Raw genomic sequence first — 16295 nt, 5'->3', positions numbered from 1 at the left:
TGCCAGCATGATTGTCTTCGTCACTCATCATGAAGGCACGCTGGACCTTGACAAATCACTAGTTTTCGGAGGCACGTGCACGAGCTCTATGGTCTTGCCCAGAACCATGAAGCAGATTGCCAATACTTTCGTGCCTGACTGAAGGTGGAAAGATCGACAGACGCTGAAGAAAGAAGGCAGACAGGACTGTTCGCGTCAAGGAAGCGAGCAGGGGTCGACAGTCAATGTTCTAATCAATACGAGGTGTATTCCTCGGGGGAGAATAGAGATATCCAGGTAAGACGGCTGGGAGGCCGCGAGGCCGAAAACGTGAGTTTTGAAGATGTTTAGCGATGTACACTTTTGATATGTATTATGTTGTTTTTGTTTTGTGCTGTCTATTGTGAGTTGTTGATATCTTTTGAGAGACCTAGTAGGAGCTCAATATGAGGAAGCAGAACGTATATAACAGACGATGGGGTTTGACATTGATGAAATGCCCACCATGTCTTTTTTCTACTGCCCTGCCATTCTGAGTTTCCAACCTCACCATTGGAGGCCATACTCTATCTAGACAGTAAGTACGAGGTACCGAGTACATTTTCCCGAAAAGACGAGACAGACCAGACCGCCCTGGTGCTAAAAAAATGTAAATGTAAACGAAGAACGGATAATGGGAAATGATCCCCTCGAAAAGACCCTCCAGGGCCAAGATTTGCTCCCCTATGACGATGACGAAGACCGCAGGTAATCAATCCCTTAGCCTGTCCTGCCCATCCCTCGAGTGCCTAATTGCCTGAATGCCAGTATGAGACAGGCCGTGACAAAATACAAGATAACAAATATGCCCCCATTTTTGGTCGGCCGTAGCATATGAATGTATTAATAAGACAAGAAGACTCTCATCTTAAGCACCCTTCGTCTCCACTGAAAACATGCATGACCCTGTGCTCTTTCTTGTGCCGGTGTCTGGATTCCTATGCATCCCTCTCAATCTTCCCCCCCTCTGTGAAGCCCCTTGCGTGATTGCCTCGTAATGTAGTCTTTCTGAAAGTAAGCATGTAATAGAAAAGTGTTTTCTGGGAATAGTGACTGTTTCCTCTCTTGTGGTCGGCAACATCAGATACTAGAGCCATATGTCAGTGTTTTCATTCCGAGCCTCACTCATCGTCCAATGTGTGAGACGACGTGGACAGGGGTACTCACTAGATTTCAATCGGACTGATCTGGTCAAAGGGAAACAGCCAGTTACTTCCAGCCTCAACCTTCTCCAACCTAAGCACAAAAACCCGTTAGCCCATCCTCAGGAGACATGCGAAGAAAGAGCCACACTTACCAATCATAAGGCCAGACAACAAGATGGCCCTGGACACAGCCCAACAGCTCTTCCGCCTCCTCAATGGCCAGGATGTCATCGCTCGCGCTGAAGTCACGTCTACTAGACCTAGTGGTAGCCCTTCTGCGTCGACGGCCACTTCCACCAATGTTGGCCGCCGACTGAGCAGCATTCTGGTTCACCGCGTCCGAGTACCCTACAAAAGGCCCGTTCGTGGTTGATGGAGTGCCGTTTGTTGCTGATTTCTCCCTGTCTACTGCCGTCGAACTCAAACTGCTGATCGGCCGCTCAGTGCTGAAGTCATCGTCTTCGCCCGTCCCGCTGCCTTCGTCGATGATGGCCTGTCCCTCTGGCACAGTCTGTAGTCCGGCTTTTTCCTCCGTCAATGTTTCCTGCCGATGCAAGGTGGGCATCCCCTGTCTCTGAGCCTGTGCTTGATTGATATCCGCTGCCCAGCGCCGAAGCTTCTCCTTCTCAGCGGCCTCATGTGCGCGGTCTGACTTGTCTCCGAGGACGCTCTTGATCTTCTCCTTCACCTCGCCAGTCGCCTTCTCAATATCCGAGGGAACATGAGTCACAGCTTTGATCTGTGCCGCCGGATGTCGAGACCCCGCTCCTGGCGGACCACTTTTAGTGACAGATCCTGCCCGAGAAGGGTCGGATACCTTGTCCTCCTTGGGAAGGTCATTGCCTTGTAATTGATTGAACCGTTGTTCGTACGCCACGTACTGATGATATTCGTCCCAGTTACGCACTTGATTGTCCGGCATACACCGGAACACCGAGCGGTATATCTTGGTGTTGTTCTCTGCCACCGCGTGCCAAGTGTCGTAGAGGAATGCGTCGTGGATTGGGTCTGTCATGGAATCCCGGTCGACCAGCGGACGCCGGAGCTCTTCCATCAACGGATGACGCGGGCGGATCGAGTCCCTGGAACCGACTTTGGCAAGCGGAGGACCTCCTATGTCCGAGTCATCTCCAGGGGGTAGTGGAGGCAGCTGCGACAACATGGGTAAGCCCAGCTGCACCGTATCCATCCGGCCAAAGCCGGGCCTGGGAGGCAATGGAGGTTCCGGCGTCTCCATCTTGACCACATACGAAGGCAGACGAAGGTGTTCACCGTGCTTTCGCGGATCAGCCAGAGGGGTCTTGCCCTCTGGATCAATGTTTGAGAACAAAACCTCCTTACTGCCTCGGACAAGTGTGCTGTCTCGTCCGTCTCCAAGTCCTTTGGCGGCAATCTCAGCCATTCTGTCGTATCCATGCCCTTCTACATCTTGTCTGTGGTGAGCATCCCCAGTCACACGTGGATCTTGAGTCACACCAGCTCTCTTCGATTTGAGGTTGGGGTTACCCTGCTGTTCCCAATCGACGTCGTGGTTGAAGCTCCTAAACTCCTCAGTGCGCTGAAGCAACTCTTCATGCAGTTCTGCATCTTGTCCCTGTAGTGGACTGAGGACATCATCCGCTTCCGACATAGGACTCTTGAAAGTGTCGTCGGGAGATTCTGATCGGACTGACTTTCCTGATGATTGCATTTTGTGGTGTTCTGCTTCCATCAGTTGTGCATCCTCCATGATCTTGTCAACGTCCAGGCCGAGGTGTTCGCGCATCAATCTCATACGGAGTGTGTGCGGGAATCGGCCAACCTGGTAAGGCTTGCCGTTCATCCACGACCAGACCATATCTGTATCGCGCACAATAGCCGCGCACTCGGAATCGCGATTTCCCAGCAATGATCGTTCGTTGATGTTCGCGGATCCAATCAAGGCAACTCTGTCATCGACAACCATACATTTGGCGTGGATATAGAGTTGCTCCGTCACAAGTGTTTTGCGTGGACCAATTCTGCCCCATTGACGAAGGCTATAGAACTGGATGTATTCTTCCGGATCCACACCGACCGCCTTCAGACGACCAAAGATGGAAGATTCTCCACGACAGATACTGCGATACTGGTATTGCATGATCAACCGCACGCTGGTCCCACCTTCTTCCTCGACCGTGTTCTGGAATCCAGGAATCAGGGGGATGATAATCACAGCCTTCCATGCCTCCTCGTTCTTGCTGGCACGAGTGATCCGTTCCACAAGAGCGTCACCGATCTTGTTGTGGACCGTGGCACCTTCTGTCTCACAGCTGGAGATGAAAAACTGGTTCTCAATATAGACGAAATGCTCGGATTCTTCAATCAGCTTAATATAAGCGTTCATAATGCTGTGTTCGGTCTTATCGGGAGTACCCAAGGACCAAGGCCCAGCAGAGCGACAGATTTGGACCTCGCATGTCCCGTCAAGACCAAGCGCTTCCAGATCGGCGGGGTTGAAGTCTGGAGGGGGGAGCAAAAACGGTGTAGGGCGTGTTGGCTTGCGTTGTCGCAGGATGTAGTTCCACCTCTGCACAAAATGTCGGGTCAGGTCGCGGGCTGGTTGCCCAACAACCTGCATAGAAATGTCATGCCACGGCATTCTGGCTACCCTTGAACGATCATACATCTCCTCGTACGGCTTGTTAAGCGCGTAAAAGTCTTGTATCCGCGGATTAGAGTAGTCCTTTCCCGGCCACAATTGGCAATGGTCCGCATCTTTGGGCTCATCGCTCGGCTCAAAGCCGGTTGGCTTGTCATCGACGAGGGTGTGTTGAGGAGTGTCCCACCTGCCAAAGCACAGGTCGATGCCTCCAACGAAGGCCACGGTGTGGTCAACAATACATATCTTCTCGTGATGCGCCCAGAAGAAGGTATTCTGTCGAAATTGGTTGGGGGACCTTTGGACGAATATATTTGGGTGCAGGTCCAACAGGGAGAATTTGGTGTACTGAGAGTCGATTGGAATAGCCGCATCGATGTTGCGGTAAACAATGACAAAAATCTTGACCCCTTCTTCAGCTTTTCTCTTCAGCAATCGATCAAGACGCCATTTCTGACTGATGGCAGGCGGCCGCCTCATATAGAGCTCGGGGCTCAACCACCAGTCGTGGATATAAATGACATCTTTCGCTTGATTCAAGGCGCGAGACACTACCCACATGTGGTCTCTGCCGTCAACAAGCCATTGGGCAAAGCAGTTCGGCCTCACTGGAGCGAAACTGTCGAATCTGTTGATTTTGGCCCAAGGTGATCCCGCCACCATTTCTCTTATGGACTCCTCGAACTGTTGCAACTGACGTTCGTTGTTAGAGATGAGTTTCAACTTTCTTTCCGAGTTGACCAATTTGAGACGATGGTGTTGGGGATGTTTCGCAGATTCTTTGGCCGCCTCTGCCAGCTCCTTTGCACTTCTCTGATCGCTTGGCCGTAACCTTCGGGATTGTATTTCGAAGTCTGAGTCGAACAAAAACACATCGTAGATATGCATCTGCTCTGCCGAATCCACGCAAACAACATAACTGTGTCTAACCAGAAACCACTTTGGGGTATGTCGCTTCTTAAACTCGAGGGCATTCAACGCTCTGAAGTCGAGGCCTTTGGCCGAACGGATGAGCAAAAGCCCTTCTTTGCCATGTTCGCTACCCTCGGCAGCGAGACGCACACCGAGAGCTGATATTTCTAGGAATCTGCACAGACGGTTGCTTTCTGGACGAAACAGCATAAACTGTATCATCTGTTGTAGATATTTTTCCAGAGTCTTACGCTGGCGTTCGGCAAACACCTCTCGGCGTGTATTCCCAGGAGTAGTAGGATCGTGAAGCCCTGTCACACTCGATTTCCTCCGTGCTGTTGTGAAGCCGGGTCGATTCTGGCTTCGAGGAGTTGGCCTTTCGGTATCTGTCGCTGTGCCTGGTTCGGTGTCATCTCCCCCGTCAGCGTCTTCTTCGTCGCCTTCATCGGCGAACAAGCGTAGAGATTTCAGGTACGGGAACACCTCCAAAGGAAACTTTGGCATTTTCTTTCGCCCGTCGCTTTTTAATCTAAGTCTCCCAGTGTTATAGGCGGCTTTATATTTCAAATGCATTTTAGAGAAATCTCCGAGCGATCGTTTGATCACCCATTTCATCCGATTGGCACCGTTACCATATTCGCATTCGATCTTGAAAATCAGATGTCGCAGGACTTTGTCCTCATCGGTCTCTTTGATGGCTTTCTCGTCCTTACTTTTGTGTTGGTCGACTTCACTGTCTGTGACTTGTACCTTGAGCTGTTCCAGAAGAACTGGTACCCGTCTGTGATTGTGCTCGTCACGCTGAAACATACTGGCGAGTATTAGGGCCGCAGGAGCGGCGGCGGCCAATTCGGCGAGCAAGGCGGCAGATCTTAAAACCTCAGGAGTGGGCGGTTTCTTTCGACTTTGACCTAACGTTTTTATACTGTTCTTGAGTTGCCTCCATTTGGCGGCGCTCAGGGTTGAACTTCGCTCTGCCAGCATCTTTCGACGAGATGGCGTCTTGGGAGTTTGCCCTTCGCTTGAGCCGGCTTCTCGAGAGGAAGTGATGTTGGCAAAATTCAAGAGAGTCAGCGGCCTTCTCAGACCGTCTGGTGTAGTATCACCTGGCTTTCGCTGACCGCCGTAACTCAAGCCTCGCAGAGGGTGACGGGGTGTCCAACCACTGCTGTTAGTAAGTTGTTTGCGCCCCTCGTCCTCTGAGACACCCTGAGGGTTATTAACCATGTCAGTATCGGTGGCCCTCCTAACCAATGTACGAGGCCTTTCCAGGTCCGTATCAGAGTTGATAGGAGCACTCGCAAATACCGGACGCATCAGGCTATGGGGAGATGATGGTGCGGTTTCAATATCGTCACCACGTCGTATCTTCCGCCGCCGTTTTCGGGTTGCCCACTGGGACACGCTGTTCTCTGCGGCGCTACTCTCATCCGCATCAGCATCTGCGTCATCGCCGCTATCCTCCTCCAATGTAGCGGCAAGCCCGACTTCATTGTGGCCAGGTTGAGCAGAGGGCTGGCTGTCGACCTCTTTACCGTCCAGAGAGCGCCCACTGGCGGATAGGCCACTGGGAGACCGAGTATGGCTGAATGAATATCCCTGCGGTATAGCCAGTGCTCTCAATCTGGCATACAGGGAGTGCGGTTTGTCCTGCTCTAGGCCATCTGTTCGGCCGCCTGGAGGTGTGGTATGCCCATTACTATGAGGGCTGATCTCTTGGGTATCTCGAGAAAATTGCACACTCTTTCTGCCCGCCGTGGGCGTTCCGCCGCTTTGCAGTGCATTGTCCAAATCAACGGTTTCTCTTCCGCTGACCGATTGCTCGTTTGTCGCGATTCGGGCAAGGTTTGATCCAGAGCCGTAGGTCTTTTTCAGGGCACTTGACGTCCTAGACGCCGTGGAAAACGGAGTGAGCCTGTCAGGCGAGGTATCTCGTGGGGTTGATCCCGAAGGAGTCGGACCTGCGATGGAAGTGTTGTTGGAGCGGCCGTTGGACAGGACTGCAGGACCAGGTTCACCGTTGACTTTGAAGGCGGGTTGAAACGCAGGCTGCAATTGAGCCTTCTTCGCTTGCAATCTTCCCCGATCAGTTGCTGGCCCTAGACCCCAGGGGTTCTGCTTCATCTCAGGTGCTTCTGCGGCCATGGCAGTAAGCGCAGAGGTCGGAGGCGAACAGACAGCGTGGTAGCTGAGTTACCAGGCTCCTCCTCTTCCGCCGCCAGAGACTGATCTCAATCACAGTGTGTCATCATTCCCGTATATGCATCTCTTTTGATCTGACGGTTTCAATCACGGGGACTGGAGGACAACCACTCGAGTAGTCGTGCCAATATCGCGGTCTCGTATTGGATGGAGGACAGGGCGGGTGTACTCGAAAGAGTCGGGAGGAGCTGTTTCCACAAATGGACCAGTGTCGATGCTTCTCATGTGCACACACACGGCTTGCTGGAGGTAAACTCTGTAAGTTATCGGCGCTGGTTCTGGAATATAGTGAGTGATCACCTTCTAAGCATCCCCCGTTCGCCATGCGCAGTCCGAATGGCCACTGGTGGAGAACGTCAACATCGGGCAACTGCCAAGGCGGGACTCCTTTTCATTCCGCCCCGCATCCAAAATGAAATTGCTGAGGACAGTGGATTCCCATGGACGGAGCGAGGGAGTACGAGTACGGCGAGGCTGCAACGTGCATAAGAGAAGCTTCGTTCGTCCCGAAACCTAGATGTAGACAGTCAAAGTGCCCATGACCACAGCTCAGATGCGGATGGTCACTGAGTATTACTATTCCTATCCAAGCTGGAAACCCCATCTCATGTATTCAACGGATGGCGATTGGACTAAACGCTCATGAAGACGACATATCTCCCGCATAATGCTGCCACCAGACCCCCATGCATGCTCCGACTACCAGATCACACATCTTCAGGCCTTCATCATTGATAATGAGCTTCCCGAGCTTAGCACTATGGCCTTTGAAACCTCCTCCAGCCTTTTCCCGTCCAAGATCAAGGCTCAACCGAGGCTGTTCATTTGGCATGTCGACCTGTGCAAAGTCGTCGTTGCTTTCACTGATAGAGAGCTGCTTTCGAGCTCTGTGCGTCAAGGTTTGGAAGCTTCGCCTCCATACTTCTTTGTTGGAGGAAGTTTCCGGACGTGTGTTGGACGTGTCGTGAGACCAGTCTGATATATGATTGGCCTGCTTCTTGTTCGGGTCCTTCAACCGAAGTGATGCCCATGGCAGGTTGAAGCGTAGTTCTGCAACATCTGCACTGACACCTGGCATAGACGGATTTGTACCGGGTAGGAAGTGTCGACACCGAAGGCTTTTGCCATCCAGGCCATTGCCAAAGGCACACATACCTTGCCACGGCGAGATGAAAGCATAGGCCTGTTTCGGTCTTCGGCTGGTTGACGGAGGGGCATTCGAGAAAGAATCCGTGGAATTGAGTCTCCTCTTTGTTAATAATGACCCATCGTCACTAGACGTTTGCATATAGGCAACCTTTCTGCGGAACGCAGTGCCTCCACCAGCTTCTGACTGCACGAACTTGATATAACCCGGCGAGGTGAGCTCAACGTCGACCCTCCTCAGAGGGGCTTCTGTGGTTTGCTGAACTATGCTACCAACGTTCCATTGACTACCAGAAGCAGGGTCTCTGCGAATCAGCGTTATGCGCAACGTTGCCGACCCCGGCTTCGAAGCCATAGACCCTGTGGGGGGAAAACTAGACAGTTGCGAGGAATGATCAAGCCTGGCTCTGATCGGCGATTCCTGGTCAGTATCTGACCGATTATGACCTTGAGTATCAGCCTGAACTACCGGTCGGACTGGCTTCCTGGCCAATCTGAATTGCATCTGTGCATTTTCGATAGGACTTGGAGATGGACTCTCATCGCCATCACGCATCTGCGAAGGCATTATTCGGCTACCGAAAGGTTTTCCAGAAGTCGGAGGGACGTCCAGATGCTCCCTGGTATTCAGCCTGATGTGAGTGCCACGGGCAGCATAGCGCTCAGCCTGAGTCGCAGTTTTTGACTCTAGTAATGGCGGTTGATAATGAGGGTAACTCTTTGGTGGGGTTGGAGGTCTCTGTGAAGCAGGATAATTCGCGTACGGTGCTGGAGGAAGAGGCTTTCTCTGTATTGGCGAGACCTCATGGCTGCGGTTGTCTGTAATCTGTGTGGCTTCCAGTGATTTTCTCAACGCCTCATCTTCCGGTCTCTCGACATGGAGGTAATATAGACTGGACTGCACAGCCTCGATACTTATCGAGGCTTTGGTCGCGGGCTTCAGAGGTGTGAGAAACACATCTACAAGAACTCAATGTATGTCCTTCTCTTGCACAATTCTGTCCTCCTCTTACCTTTGCTGCCAGGTACCCGGACGATGTAGAGCACAAGTGATTCGTGGACTTGATGAGTGGGATTTCTCGGGTAGCGTGGTGGGTTTGCGAGCAGGTTGCTTAGTGAGGATATAGATTGAGCTTCGATAGGAGCACTCATGTGTACGGAGGCACCTTAGGTGGCCAGTCTCCAAGTTTCGCAATGAAAGTTGGTCGACGAGTGCCAGAAGCGTCAAACAGAAAGGGATGAGTGTGGCGTCTTGATTGTCAGTTCTCGACCTCTCATGAAGGGAAAGGGGCACTTCAGTTCACGAAGGGGATAGCTTAAGCATTATAGCTGATGCCTGCATAACAGACTGCGCACAACTGCGGTGATTGAGATAAACAGGTGATAGCCAAAATGCAAACCTGGAAGCCCGGAAGCCTGGAAGCCTGAGACACTTCGAAGGCCAAAATTACCCAAGCACTGCACAATGTTTTGCTGATGACGCGAGGGGCTTTGCCGGAGGAACGACACAGGGTCTGGGCCCCACTCTGGAGCTCAGCCTCATCGCAACAGCCTTGCTTACGTATGTGCCAACATACGAACTCCGTGCTATGTATTGCCCGCTCTTCTATTTATTCCTTCCTGCATTTCGTATTCATAGCTATTTACAGAACATGCTAGCAAAATGAAGCACATGTGGCGAGCATACCGTCAAAGGGACCCTTCTTTCAAGACCGAGTATCCTAAAGTGTTTCCCGTCATGACCTTCCGTGCCGTCGATGTCGGTTCAGACCGTGCTAGTCAGCCAGGAATTGGCCCTTCTATGGTAGAAGCAGTGGCATGTCATTGGTCTAATATGGCTTCCAGTGTCATCTGAATTCCGGATTGCAAGGGCCTTGAAACGCATTCTCCGATATCTGTAGCGAACATTCTGCTTTGAATGGATGGAGTCAATGGTCGCTGTCAAAGCAACGCCCCTGCAGCAAAACAAATCATGTGTCACAGCCCAAGAAGAAGTCAGGGAGTAATAGCACCAATGCTGTGTCGCGGTGTGTTCATAGATCTGAAGTACTTCAATTAAAGCAGTGTTGGCGTTGAATCCACAACGACTGAGGTGGGCATGCATATAGAGTGATTCGTTTCGACGGAGGCATCGACAATGTATGAGCAAAGATATTCAAGTCAACACTCATTGCGTGATAGATAGCCCATTCGTCCACCGTAGTCGGCACACCCTCCGCTTTAGTCCTGCTGCGCTGGGCAGTTAACAAACACTTTTCACCCGCCATGTAGCACTCACTCATTCACTCACCAGGTCCACCCTCGAAAAAACCACGAGACATATATTACTGTGCCAGAATTCCTTCCACATTCAACCGGTGATATGGTGCAAAGCTGTAAGGCTCGTCCACAGTCTTGTTTCATCCATCCATCTCCCTAATTCGCAGGCTAGAAGTGAATATCCAAGCATTCATGGAAACGTAGGAGCTCTACAGTTCTTGTAACTCCCTAATTCGTTATCATGGATGACTTCGATATGATCATAGTGGGTGCGTAGGAGCTCTGGATCCATGATATCAAGCTATAGGTGGGAGCATGGACGCAACTTGGATCCCAACGAATGTGAAACCTGAAAAAAAAAAATTCCTTCGCGGGGTTTTCTCACGGCAGAAAGGTCAATGTGAGTTTTTTGCTCTTTTGACGGGAGGAAGGAGGAAAGAAGACGGTTGGTGTGGTGATACTGGTTGAGTAGTAAGTAGTAAGGAAGTAGTAGGTGGGATGGTCGTCGTCGATCAGCTATTACGTTCGATCCACCTAGTAGTCAGTGGTACTTCTCCTTTTTTGTGAGATCCAGGCCGTTACTCAATAAACAGACAGTGTGTTTTTCTGCGTCCTGTCAGACTGTCGAGGGCTCGTTATGAAACAAGATACTTGGCGGCTGAGGGACAAGCGGGCGCATATCCCGCTTGACCTTCTCTCCCTCCTACCCGATGCCCTTTCCCAGAGGTAAATGGTACCATTTCAATGTATATCTCCTGCCTGCCACCTGCTTACCTAGTATCTTGTAAGCCCCCCAATTCCTCGTCGCGACATTCGGGGAACAAGTTTCTCTTGGCTCGGCTTCTGGAACCTCTCTGTCTCGTGGCAGCCATGTCTCTCTGAACTGCCGAACATGAATCCTTCGCATTTCGCGTGCTCGCCTAGTCGGTCGTCGCGTATATCCCCGCCTCTGGCCAAAGGCCGCCAAAGATACATTTGTCCGTCGAAGCAGTGTAAGCTCTAAGAGGTTTCGACTTGTCCCTCGAGGGTGCCTGAGGTCGGTGATTCTCCGTGACGGACCGTATGACGTCCGGCTAAGGGACGCACTTGGACGCCACCCTGCAGATCCTCCACCAAATGAAATCTCCACCTCGCATCCATATCGGCCAATCATGAGCCTCTCCTTGAGCGCCAAGTTCCTGGGCCAGCGTCACAATGGTATCTAGAAGCAGTGGGAGTCCAGCACGCAAGGGTCCCTGATAATCTCCACGTTTCTCGTTGCACCAAACTGCCCGCTGATCGATATGCCGAGCCGTACTGGCGGTAGTGGCATGAGCATCAACCGGCGTCATTGCTGGAAATTCGCACTAGGATGGGCAAGTGCAAGATATGAAGACAGGGAGGGGGGAGATAACGGCCCCGGGGACACTGGCTCTCCATCTTCTCTGTGGGATTAGACGGAGTAGATATTCCTTACTCTGGTTCGGATATATACACCCTAGCCCTCCCTCGGGCTTACTCTGGATTCGAGCTGTTACCATCGTGGGCTGCAGAGTGTGACGGTCCCCCGAGATCCAGTGGCCTTGGGCACCAAAGCAATATTGTTCCTGTCGCCAGGTTGAATTAAGAGGACAATTTGTCGAGCGCAGATATTTCGCGATTGAGCTGTCGCGCAGCCTCTATTCCCATTCACCTCGTGGACCACAGGTCCTATCTCATTGAATCCCCCACCATGACGGGCGCAAGTAATGACTCGAGCCCAACCCGCGACGGGGAGTCCATTGCGAAACTCGACCCCGAAAAGCATCCCTCGACGGAATACGACGATGGCGCCAACATTGTCACCGCCTCTGAAAAAGACATAAACTCCCTCCCAACCATCGATCACGCCGCCGAACGACGTCTGGTCCGGAAACTTGACTTGTACATCGTTCCCCCAACCATGCTCCTCTACCTCTTCTCCTTCCTGGACAGAGTCAACATTGGCAACGCGCGGTTGTATAACATGGAAGAAGATTTGGGGCTTCAAGGATCGCAGTATCAAACGGCGGTTAGCCTGTTGTTCGTCACATATATTCTCTGTGAGACACCGAGCAATCTTGTCATCAAGCGACTCAGGCCAAGCCGGTGGATTGCCTTCATTACCTTGTCGTAAGTCCCGTCCATTCCGGCTCAACTTCGTGGCCTCTCGTGGCACACTTGCGACAGAACCAGTCGAAGCAGGTCCGTCGCATCGGGAAAAGTGACACAATTGAGATGATCTCCTGTTATCCACCTGCACAACGGAACACTGACATTCTCTCTTCCACCATCAGGTGGGGCATTGTGGCAACGTTGACAGGCATTGTCCAGAACTATGGAGGACTAATTGCTTGCCGCTTGATCATGGGCGCTCTGGAGGCAGGACTTTTCCCAGGTAACCAATAGTTGGACTGTCCTGATTATAGGAACAAGCGAACTGACCTCCACAAGGTATGACGATATATCTCACCCTGTTCTACACCAAAAGAGAGATCGCGCTCAGAGTCGGCTATCTCTTTGTCTCGGCCGCCTTGTCTGGAAGTGTGGGCGGCCTTCTGGCTTATGGCATCGGATTTATGGACGGTGTGGCCGGCCAGTCAGGGTGGAGATGGATCATGATCATAGAGGGCCTTCCCAGCGTTGTATTGGGTGTCATAGTCTATTTCTGGCTCGCCGACGCACCAGAGTCGGCATATTATCTTTCTGAAAAAGAGAGAGAGCTGATGGTTCTGCGGAAGCGACGCCAGATCGGCCATACTTCGTCAGGGGACGAGCTCCACAAAGAAGACGTGATGAAAGCCCTCAAGGACTGGAAAGTGTGGATGTTTGCCTTTGGTCAGTTCGGCGTCGATACCATGCTCTATGGGTATTCGACTTTTCTGCCCACCATCATCAAGGGACTGGGGACATGGTCGACAGCCGAGACGCAGGCCCTCACTGTGCCATGCTACGCGTTGGGCGCAATCACTTACCTGGTTGTCGCTTGGGCTTCAGATAGAGCCCAGCATCGAGCGCTTGCTGTCGCTCCTTTCTGCCTGGTGAGCATCATTGGCTACGCCATTCTGATCGCAGACGTAAGTCCAGGAGCCCATTATTTCGCCTGTTTCATGGTCGCGACAGGGCTCTACGTCTCAGTTGGCATTCCTCTTGCGTGGCTGCCTTCAAGTAAGTCTTGGTGTCTTTTGCTCCAGACACACAGTAGCTGATTATCGGAAACAGATCAGCCTCGGTATGGCAAACGGACAACTGCGAGCGGCATTCAACTTACTGTGAGTCAATTTCTCCTCAAGGGCTCCGGCTCCGGCGTTGTCGACGAGTCTAACTTAGAAGCTGTAGATCGGAAATGCAGCTGGTATCATGGCCCCTTTCGTAAGTTTGGCATCTCGCGTTCCCTTTATAATCTCGACCTCTGACCAATTTCAGCTCTATAAAACCAACGAGGCTCCTCGATTTGTCCGCGGCCATGCCGTGTCGCTTTCAATGGTCGCTATGGCCGGTGGAATATATGTCTTCATGGGAGCCTATTTCTTTGCCCGAAACAAGCGCCGCCGAGCTGGGCATGAGGATGCAAACATGGCTGGGAAGGCAGAGGAAGAAATTGCGGAAATGGGCGACGAGAATCCACGGTACATGTTTACGCACTGATGTGCAGGCCGGGGTGGCCAACTGTTTTCGCTGGTCGAAAGGCTTGCAGCTGGCTGTGACTGCTTGTAAAGTCCACCGTCACTCTGGTAGTTCGATAGCCACGGTATCGTCTGCCATAAAGTCCACATTTCGAATGATCTTGGACAATTTCAAATCCACATAATTTGCCCCCTCTCTGTTTTTGGCGTGTAGAGATCACATCGAGCCGGTCCAAGCCGGTTTTCCGTCCCTGTAATATGCCGCCACTATTTCTGGCCACGAAAGTTGTTGGGATATGGCGAGCAGCGGCTTGCTAGGCAGTGATCAAACAATGCTCTTGCCATGAAAGGCAATCTCAATCATGTTCGGCATCGTTTTGAGAGCGCACAGTGCTGACCCATCTTTGCAGTCGGCTGTATTGGCCGACTGACGTGTCACAAACCCCATCGATGTTGTGATAAATGGCTAGGCACCATTGGCTGCTTCAACTGAGCAACACGACTGTCCTCCGGTCACAGTGTTTGTCCACAAAGCATGATTTGTTGGGTCACAGGCGCCTGAGCTACTTTGTGCCTGCCTGTTGACCTGGTTTGCCAGCCAGAGATCTGCCTGATATCTGGCAGCCAGACATTGAGCCAACACAGAGGGGAGGATCTTTCACAGGCATGAGCCAACGAATCACGAAAATGAAAGTCATGGGGCGGGTATGTGCTAATCTGCGTGCCCTTCGACGGGGTACCACAGGTGGCTTTCGTCTCTCCTTCGCCCTGATTACATGGAAAGGGATCCCCACAAACCAAGGCTCACTTTCCACACCGTTCTCAGGCATATGCGAGACACGAGCATTTCACAGCACTGGCACCGCTAGGTATTCGTCAAAGGTGGCGGCCATTGAGTGGTGGACAAGACCTGACAGGATTAGTCGGCTTCGCGCGGTTAGGAATTTTCGTGAGCGATTACGATCCCGATTGTCAATCCCTCGAGAACTTGTAGAGGCAAAGGGCACCAGAAAGAAGCCGCAACCCCGGGAGACCCCAAAGGTGGCGATGTCTCTCCTTGTTCGGGCAAAGATCCCTGTCGAGTTGTCGACTACTGCCTCCCGTGATTCGTGGTCGCTGCGATGGATCCCTTGCGAGGGAGCTGGGGCGGTGCAATGGTATTGGCTGTGAAGCACTTTTAGGCGTCAGGACTGGGCCATTCTATTTGAACGCCTTGACTCATGATTTGTCCAACGAAAAAGGGCGAGGGTGGTCGACACGAGGTACAGGATGCAGGAGGATGGGATGGCGGATGGCGGGTTGTGGGCAGGACAATCATGGGCGACTGAGGGAGGGCGCATTCGTCTCTCCAGTCCTCTACTCGTACTCGTAGATCTCGTAGGGCAGCGGGCAGAAAAGAGTGGCCTTGCTGGTGTTTGGCCGCACCTTGTGCAGGAGACGAGAGGCAAATGCAAGCAGTAGTAGGGAGATGGGGGGCGGGCTAACGAGGGCGAGAACAATGGACTGTCTAGTTGTCGAACAACAAAGTGAACGGTGGCCCGAGACAACAGAGGGTATTGATCTTAGAACCTCAAGCGCATCGAGAAAGACTCATCATCAGAAGATCAGCCGTGGGGTCAAATCATACTCGTATTGTTATTTTGTGCTTTATTATTCTTTGTCCCCATCCCAACCTCGTCACCTCGATTTCACCCCAACACAAGGCACCAAGGGTCCTTAAACATTTATCATTCATTACCTTTTCCATTCTTTCGAGAAGGGCCTCCCACCACGGGCCTCTCGTACTTTTAAAACAGTTATCGTTGCGGTGGTGAACTGATACACCATACCGAGTATTCTTCTTGTATTCCTCGCGTCACGGTTTGGGCCATTCATCACGAGCCTGGGCACCTGATCACCCGGCGAGATCAAAGACCTAGACCATCTGCCTACTTATTCACACAAACATCTTGGATTTCGACCCTCTACTGTCATTCTCACCTTTCAACTACCAATCTTCCAGCCAGCTACGTACCCAGGTACTTACATCGTACCGGTCAGCAACCCTCAAAACCCCCCCGACTTTTTAACGGCTCGACTTGCTTCGAGCGCGCCTCCTATTCGACCCCCCCTCCTCCCTGTACAGCCTAAAAAAGAAGTGGGAAAGAAGGGACACACTCTGACTGTTTGAGGATCGGCTGCCGTGAGCAGAAAAGCAGCAGATCAGTCAGCACAAGGAAGCCCGCTCTGCCGACAGCACGAGCACGGCTGCCAGGCAAGCCAAGGTGCACAACAAGTTCGCTCGCTTGGCTGAGCCTCTGCACCTCGATTGCACAAGGTGCCAGGGCAGTGCAGCGAAGGAAGAAGGAAGGAATCGGCGAGATTCCAAAG

The 16295-nt window shown here is 52.0% G+C and overlaps 3 protein-coding genes across 3 annotated transcripts; 1 reads left to right on the top strand and 2 right to left on the bottom strand.

The window, feature by feature from the left end:
- Window positions 1-1184: 1184 nt before the first annotated feature.
- AYO20_08455 (hypothetical protein) lies at window positions 1185-6840 on the bottom strand (the record flags this gene model as incomplete). Its single annotated transcript, XM_022646732.1, has 2 exons — window positions 1185-1254; window positions 1316-6840. 2 exons carry the CDS (start codon window positions 6838-6840, stop codon window positions 1185-1187), a joined length of 5595 nt encoding a protein of 1864 aa, XP_022497280.1.
- A 697-nt stretch (window positions 6841-7537) lies between these two features.
- AYO20_08454 (hypothetical protein) lies at window positions 7538-9195 on the bottom strand (the record flags this gene model as incomplete). The annotated part of the gene is made up of 2 exons (XM_022646731.1): window positions 7538-9003; window positions 9057-9195. 2 exons carry the CDS (start codon window positions 9193-9195, stop codon window positions 7538-7540), a joined length of 1605 nt encoding a protein of 534 aa, XP_022497279.1.
- A 2818-nt stretch (window positions 9196-12013) lies between these two features.
- On the top strand, window positions 12014-13947 carry AYO20_08453 (hypothetical protein; the record flags this gene model as incomplete). The annotated part of the gene is made up of 6 exons (XM_022646730.1): window positions 12014-12432; window positions 12597-12697; window positions 12754-13467; window positions 13522-13571; window positions 13639-13671; window positions 13726-13947. The coding sequence occupies 6 exons, from the start codon at window positions 12014-12016 to the stop codon at window positions 13945-13947; spliced, it is 1539 nt and encodes a 512-aa protein (XP_022497278.1).
- Window positions 13948-16295: the final 2348 nt, after the last annotated feature.

Source organism: Fonsecaea nubica (assembly GCF_001646965.1).
Source record: "Fonsecaea nubica strain CBS 269.64 chromosome Unknown Scaff67, whole genome shotgun sequence".
Taxonomy (NCBI): Eukaryota; Fungi; Ascomycota; class Eurotiomycetes; order Chaetothyriales; family Herpotrichiellaceae; genus Fonsecaea; species Fonsecaea nubica.
This window is presented reverse-complemented; position numbering and strand designations above follow the sequence as displayed.